Raw genomic sequence first — 8147 nt, 5'->3', positions numbered from 1 at the left:
TCCCTTTTTTGTATTAGCCTTAAGTAATATTCTAATTTTGTGACACACGGAATTTTGGATTTTCATTTGTTGCCACTTCAAATCATCAAAATTAAATGAAATAAACATTTGAATGCATCAGTCTGTGTGCAATGAATAAATATAATGTACAAGTTACACCTTTTGAATGCAATTACTGAAATAAATCAAGTTTTTCAAAATATTCTAATTTACTGGCTTTTAACTGTATAAGTGGATATGGATTATGTGACAGTTTGACCTTTGACCTTAAAGTTTTGTAATCAATCAGAAATATCAAACAGCTAAAATGCGCCAAACATGAATAAGGGTGGCAAGTGTTTTACATTTTTCCCATCATGCACTCCAATGGATTTAAATGTGTAATTTTGACATTTTTTATGGTGTTTCATAAAATCCACAATGTTCCGTGAGCAGGTTGTGTTGTGTGACCATGTGTGTTGACCTTTATGTTGGCCTCATTTATTTATTTATTTGCACCATGACTAGGGAAGGTTGTGTGCATTCAGAGACCGCCTGGTAATTAAGACGAATTTGGAAAGTACTCCACGTTGCTTTGATGAACTGACGAGACTGGCGGCCTGTAGTTTGGACATCCCTGGATTAGAGTCTATTTTATTTCAGTTATGCATATCATTAATAACCTGTGTGGTTTCATTCAGAGAAGCTTTATTGAAGTTGTGATGCAGAATTTATGCTCAACACACAAAAGTTTGCGGCGCCGGCGGTCATCTACAGCCGCACTCATCTACCACCATGTCCTGGTAGTGACGCAGCACCACGTTGTCGTTGTTGTCGTAGTACAGCATGGAGACCGGCGAGAAGCGGATGGGGACACAGCAGGGCTGCGGCGTTCCGTGCGGGTCCAGAGAGTGGACCAGGGTCTGCAGGATGGCGTGGTTGGTTCCGTTGAGGCTTTCGCTGAGTGGGAAGGGGCACTCCCCGTGACAGTAGTTGGCGAGGTAGCCCTGAGGGGCGATGATCCAGTCCTGCCAGCCCACGTCCTTGAAGTCGATGTAGAGGCGGCGTGCCTTGCACACGTTGCTGGGCGATACCTGGGGGCGGGCGGCGCTCCTCCTCTGCCGGGACCGGCACTGGTGCGGGTTGAGCGACACCGCAACCAGCGAGGCCTGGACAAGAGGCGCGGTCGAATCCAGCGGGGGTTGAGGCTCCTGTGAGTTGGCCCCGAGAGGACGCAGCTCCAGCAGCAGGCCGTAGTTGCGGGCTGGCCGGCGCCAAGAATCGGCCAGTGGGGTTACGTCTAAGGTGACGGAGACCGGTTCCGGACGCAGCTGGACCGACTGTGACAGCAGCAGCCGACGGTTGGCGCGGGGATCGGCTCCTTTCAGCGTGGACCGGACCACTTTGTATATAACCGCGCTGACAGTGGGAGGAGCTTGCAGCAGTGCCGCAGGACGGCCGGACCTCCACAGGAAGTGCACGTGCAACCGGGCCAGCGACAACACCTCCGCCGACTCCAGAACAGACATGTTGAAGAAGAGATGCTGGTCCACGCAGGCCGCACACAACCCCCCTTGACCAGGCACCAGTCTGCCTGTGTTCACACACACATCAATCATTTCTTTACCTTACAGCTTGAAAAGTTGTGTTTTTCTCAATAATCCAACACAGCAACCCTGAAACTGTGGTACGTAAACTTGGCTCCATCTGGTGGTATGCCAAAGAATCACTTATTAAATATTCAAACACAGTGTTACTGTTCAAACTGCGCGTAATGTACAGTAGATTAAATGTAATTGTTAAAGAATTATGGTGGTACTTAATGACTACACTATAGTATTTTAATGTGATTATGATGGTATTTAATGAATACTTAGGTCTACTACACTACTGTATTTTATGCTGGTCATTATGGTGGTACTTAATGAATACTTAGGTCTACCATACTTAGGGATGATACTCGAAACCGATTTTCCCGGTTGTTCGATAAGAAAAGAACAGAGTCCTCGGACTCGAATCCCTTTTTGAGAACCGGTACCCGTATTCGAGACCACTATAGTAAAGAAAAAGAGTTGGTTCTTTATTCGAATCCCTGGGAACGAATCCCGTCCCGACCAGAAATGCTCCGTGTGACATCACAAGAAATGACGCCACGTAGCTCAGTCATTAGGTGCAGATAGCGAAAGCAGGAAAAACAATGGACCGAAAAAGTGCTCCAAGGTGTAATAAAGTTCAAAACAAAAGGTATAATCCAATGAATAACTTTACTGAGAGATTTGAGCAGGGTACAAACACATGAACACTTTTACGACCAACCGGAAACATAGCAACCAGGCTAGCAACGCACCTCCTATACGGCAGCTGTCGCAACGTTCTTAGGGCAACCGCAGCACATACATATATACACAACATATTTGACATGATCTCCCTTTTTTAACTTTTGTTTTTCTTTCCTTGTAAACAAAATAAAATCACACTGTATATGTGTTGTCTGTCTAATTATAAATAATGCAGACGAGGCGTGTTGGCTGAGTTCTTGACGTTTACTTTCAAAGCGTGCTCATAACCTCATTCTTAGCTGCCGGGTGACAACATGCAACAACACTTTTCGGGCTTACCGCGCATGCTTGTCACTCCTGTTGCATGCTGGGTAGTGTAGTTGTTATATTCCCTAGCTCATAACATCACATCTTTCCCCCTATAAAGAAATAATGTTAACTCAATAAAGTGTATTTCTTTTTTTAGCTTTAACTTTTCATTTTTTAGCATTGTAACCACATTTGCAAACAACTTTTCTCTTCATAGAATTTTCTTTCAATAAAGAAATAAATTGCAAAAATGTCAAAGCATAATAACAAACAGTTATGTCAAATAGCAGCAGAAGTGCACTTTTTGGAGAGCTGTATTATTTTCAGTTTTGTGCCCAAGGGACTGATTTTATTTAACACTATTATTATTTATACACTTATAGTGATCACAGAGACAGGTTGTTTTTGTGTTACTGTATATATTTGTTTTTCTAAAAACCCCACTCAATATACTTTGGGTAACAACAGTCAATATTTATTTATTTTATTTATTTATTTTTTAGGAGGGTAACAGTCAATATTTATTTATTTATTAGATTTTATTTTTTCTTCTATAATAAAAGTGAGCTTTTGTTAAACCAAATAGTGTGTTTTTTTTCCATATACAACAACCTATCTGGACTCGAGAGAATCGATAAGGAATCGGTTTGATAAGAGGATTCGATAATAGGATTCGATAATAGGCTCGAACTCGATAATTTCTTATCAAACATCATCCCTATGCTTTGGTTTCGCAATCAAGACTATTTAAGTTGTGCGGACGCTTTTCTTCTTTGTGGGGACATTGTCGATTGTCATGTCATGTTCGGATGTACTTTGTGGACGCCGTCTCTGCTCCACACGCTGTAAGTCTTTGCTGTCGTCCAGCATTTTGTGTTTTGGTTTCGCAATCAAGACTATTTAAGTTGTGCGGACGCTTTTCTTCTTTGTGGGGACATTGTCGATTGTCATGTCATGTTCGGATGTACTTTGTGGACGCCGTCTCTGCTCCACACGCTGCAAGTCTTTGCTGCCGTCCAGCATTTTGTGTTTTGTTTACTTTGCAGCCAGTTCAGTTTTAGTTTCGTTTTGCATAGCCATGCCTCAGCTTCAATGCCTTTTCTTAGGGGCACTCGCCTTTTGTCTATTTTTGGTTTAAGCATTAGATACCTTTTTACCTTCACGATGCCTCCCGCTGTCGTCTTCATATTGGGATCATGACGCGAGGTGTTCCCGACATCTACAAAGCCATTACCTACCTGCTGCCACCTACTGATATGATATGGTATAACATGGTTAATCTGCCTAGCTCTAGACCAGGGGTTCACATTATGTCGATCGCAAGCTACCGGTCGATCACGAAGGGTGTGTCAGTCGATCGCCAGCCAGGCATTAAAGAAATAGTCCTAAAAATTACCGATTATAAATCTTCACAATGACGTCACTTTCGTCACTTGATTGACATTCACGGCACCCGAGGGTCTTGTGAGATGACGCTGGCTGCTGCCAGATCATTATTAAGAAAAAATGACCGACAGGAAGGCGAGAAACACTTTTTATTTCAACAGACTCTCGCGCCGTACCTGCCGTCAAAACTCCAAAGACCGACTGCACAGTTCAGGTCTTCACAATAAAAGCTCTGCTTCATCCTGCCTGCGCTAACAAAATAAGAGTCTCAGAAAGCTGGCGTGCACAAGCTAGCAAGCTACGGAGTTTGCCGCCAATGTATTTCTTGTAAAGTGTATAAAAAGGAGTGTGGAAGCTGCACAAATAAGATGCTAAAAACCAACCACTTTCATGTAGTATTGGACAGAAAGGACTTTTTTTGTCCTCCATTTGAAAATGCGGACGTTATCACCACTACTGTCTGATTCCTATCAATGCAAATCATCAGAATCAGGTAATACACCAACTTATAATCTTGTCTTCATTAAAGAAAGGAATCTATATGTGTTAAACATGCTTGTATTATTATTAAACACCTTTAACTTGTTAACAATATTAACTAATACGTGTTAAACATGCTTGTATTATCATTAAACACCTTTAACTTATTAACAATATTACCTATGTGTTAAACATGCTTGCATTATCTTTAAACACCTTTAACTTGTTAACAATATTAACTATGTGTTAAACATGCTTGTATTATCATTAAACACCTTTAACTTGTTAACAAAAATATATCTTTCATAAATAAGTAAATCTAAATTATATTTATGAATGAGGTAGATCCCCACGACTTGATCAATTGAAAAGTAGCTCGCCTGCAGAAAAGGTGTGGGCACCCCTGGTCTAGACAGTACAGACACTCAACAACGGCACATTATTTACGAATTACAATTACTTGTGTGCAAAAACTATTTTTAATAGAGATGTCCGATAATATCGGTCTGCTGATATTATCGGCCGATAAATGCTTTAAAATGTAATATTGGAAATTATTGGTATCGGTTTTTTTATTATCGGTATCGTTTGTTTGGTTTTTTTTTTTGGTTTTTTTTAATTAAAACAACATAAAAAACACAAGATACACTTACAATTAGTGCACCAAGCCAAAAAACCTTCCTCCCCCATTTACACTCATTCACACAAAAGGATTGTTTATTTCTGTTATTAATATTCTGGTTCCTACATTATATATCAATATATATCAATACAGTCTGCAAGGGATACAGTCCGTAAGCACACATGATTGTGCGTGCTGCTGGTCCACTAATAGTACTAACCTTTAACAGTTAATTTTACTCATTTTCATTAATTACTAGTTTCTATGTAATTGTTTTTATATTGTTTTACTTTCGTTTTTATTCAAGAAAATGTTTTTAATTTATTTATCTTATTTTATTTTTATTTATTTTTTAATAAAAAGGACCTTATCTTCACCATACCTGGTTGTCCAAATTAGGCATAATGTGTTAATTCCACGACTGTATATATCGGTATCGGTAATTAAGGGTTTGGTCAATATCGGAATAGCGGATATCGGCAAAAAGCCATTATCGGACATCCCTCATTTTTAAAGGGGAACATTATCACAATTTCAGAATGGTTAAAACCATTAAAAATCAGTTCCCAGTGGCTTATTTTATTTTTCGAAGTTTTTTTCAAAATTTTACCCATCACGCAATATCCCTAAAAAAAGCTTCAAAGTGCCTGATTTTAACCATCGTTATATACACCCGTCCATTTTCCTGTGACGTCACATAGTGATGCCGATACAAACAAACATGGCGGATAGAACAGCAAGCTATAGCGACATTAGCTCGGATTCAGACTCGGATTTCAGCGGCTTAAGCGATTCAACAGATTACGCATGCATTGAAACGGATGGTTGTAGTGTGGAGGCAGGTAGCGAAAACGAAATTGAAGAAGAAACTGAAGCTATTGAGCCATATCGGTTTGAACCGTATGCAAGCGAAACCGACGAAAACGACACGACAGCCAGCGATACGGGAGAAAGCGAGGACGAATTCGGCGATCGCCTTCTAACCAACGATTGGTATGTGTTTGTTTGGCATTAAAGGAAACTAACAACTATGAACTAGGTTTACAGCATATGAAATACATTTGGCAACAACATGCACCTTGAGAGTGCAGACAGCCCAGTTTTCATCAATTAATATATTCTGTAGACATACCCTCATCCGCTCGCAGAATTTCTTTGACTTTATCGTTGGAAATGCATCTGCTTTGAGTGTCGCAGGATATCCACACATTCTTGCCATCTCTGTCGTAGCATAGCTTCCGTCGGTAAAGTGTGCGGAACAAACGTCCAATTTCTTGCCACTTTCGCATCTTTGGGCCACTGGTGCAACTTGAATCCGTCCCTGTTCGTGTTGTTACACCCTCCGACAACACACCGACGAGGCATGATGTCTCCAAGGTACGGAAAACAGTCGAAAAAACGGAAAATAACAGAGCTGATTTGACTCGGTGTTTGTAATGTGTTTGAGAAAATGGCGGATTGCTTCCCGAGAGCGAATAATAGAAAGGCGTTTAATTCGTCAAAATTCACCCATTTAGAGTTCGGAAATCGGTTAAAAAAATATATGGTGTTTTTCTGCAACATCAAGGTATATATTGACGCTTACATAGGTCTGGTGATAATGTTCCCCTTTAACACATCTATTTATCCATTTTCTACCGCTTGTCCCAAATAGGTGAAATTACATAATCTCACAGTGGCTGAAAAACACTTAAATCTAAACAATATTAATGATAACGAATAACCATGTGAATATTGTGGGCTTTTTGATTACAACTATAATAGATAAGCACTATTTAAGAGCAAAATGGGGCCACTTGCTAGTTTAGAGCCACACAAAGTCTCGGGCCGGCCCTGTAACAACTTCAAAAACGTGACTTTTAACGTTCCCAATTCAATTAACTGCAGCTTCTGATCAGGCTCCGGCAGGCCTACCTTGGTCTTGCACGTATCGGATGATGTTGCCGCGGACGCCGTACTCCGACACCGTGCACGGGTCAATCTCCTGGGCCTGGGCTTGCAGGTCCGACCTCCGGAACATCTTCCAGAGCGCGGGGGGCACGTGGCGCCGGGCCCGGGGGACGTCGGCGGGCCGCGGCCGCTCGGAGAGACCCAGAGCGGAGAGGAGGAGCCGCCCCTGGCCGGACGGGTCCTCCGCGCGGGGGAGGGCGAACACGCCGAGGACGCACGCCAGCAGGCCGAGGACAGCGAGCATGGCGACGCTGGTCCTTCTCGACTCGACTCAGCTGTGCGCGACTTTCGCCATCACCGCAGGTGGTACGGGTGGGAAGGTCAATCCAAGCATCGATCCGGGTCGATACCACTCGCGGTATCAATATAGACTTGACACTCACTGTAAACCCGAATAAGTAAGCAGAACTAAAAAAAAAAAGTGAGGCAATCCGTTGCCACATATTTTTTGAGTTCATAAACTCAAATATTTGAGTATATCAGATCGTAAACATTTGGAGTTTGTTGAATGTACTTTTAAATTATAATTGAATTAAACTTACCAATTAAGCCAAGTCAAACATGTTCCTCCTCGTGCCTCCTCGTGTCTGCTGCCTGAAGAGGAAGTGCACGCAAATGCTACAAAATAAAAGCACTTCCTCTGTGTGTGGTACTTAATGAATACTTAGGTCTACTACACTACTGTATTTTAATGTTGTCATTATGGTAGTACTTAATGAATATTTAGGTCTACTACACTACTGTATTCTAACGTTGTCATTATGCCGGTACTTAATGAATACTTAGGTGTACTACACTACTGTAATCTAATGTCATTATGGTGGTACTTGGGGAGCCAAGTGTTTTCTGAGATGTTACTTAGTGAAAAAAGTTAAACGTTTTTTCAATTGATTCTTTTAAAAAAAAAATCCATCCATCCATCCATCCATCTTCTTCCGCTTATCCGAGGTCGGGTCGCGGGGGCAGCAGCCTAAGCAGGGAAGCCCAGACTTCCCTCTCCCCAGCCACTTCGTCCAGCTCTTCCTGTGGGACCCCGAGGCGTTTCCAAGACATAGTCTTCCCAACGTTTTCCTGGGTCTTCCCCGCGGCCTCCTACCGGTCGGACGTGTCCTAAACACCTCCCTAGAGAGGCGTTCGGGTGG

The 8147-nt window shown here is 42.0% G+C and overlaps 1 protein-coding gene across 1 annotated transcript; it reads right to left on the bottom strand.

Moving 5' to 3' along the window:
• Positions 1 to 357: 357 nt before the first annotated feature.
• On the bottom strand, positions 358 to 7680 carry gdf3 (growth differentiation factor 3). The gene is made up of 3 exons (XM_061970558.2): positions 7548 to 7680; positions 6970 to 7387; positions 358 to 1573 (listed from the first exon to the last, which is right to left on the bottom strand). The coding sequence occupies exons 2-3, from the start codon at positions 7247 to 7249 to the stop codon at positions 747 to 749; spliced, it is 1107 nt and encodes a 368-aa protein (XP_061826542.2). The 5' UTR covers positions 7250 to 7387; positions 7548 to 7680; the 3' UTR covers positions 358 to 746.
• Positions 7681 to 8147: the final 467 nt, after the last annotated feature.

The sequence above is a fragment of the Nerophis lumbriciformis genome, linkage group LG13 (assembly GCF_033978685.3).
Source record: "Nerophis lumbriciformis linkage group LG13, RoL_Nlum_v2.1, whole genome shotgun sequence".
Taxonomy (NCBI): Eukaryota; Metazoa; Chordata; class Actinopteri; order Syngnathiformes; family Syngnathidae; genus Nerophis; species Nerophis lumbriciformis.
This window is presented reverse-complemented; position numbering and strand designations above follow the sequence as displayed.

Bases quoted from the DNA above. Each gene is read 5' to 3' on its own strand.
- gdf3 (XM_061970558.2), bottom strand. From the start codon at position 7,249: ATGCTCGCTGTCCTCGGCCTGCTGGCGTGCGTCCTCGGCGTGTTCGCC. The intron at 1,574-6,969 runs GTAGGCCTGCCG...GTGTGAACACAG, and splicing joins CCGATACGTGCAAGACCAAG to GCAGACTGGTGCCTGGTCAA.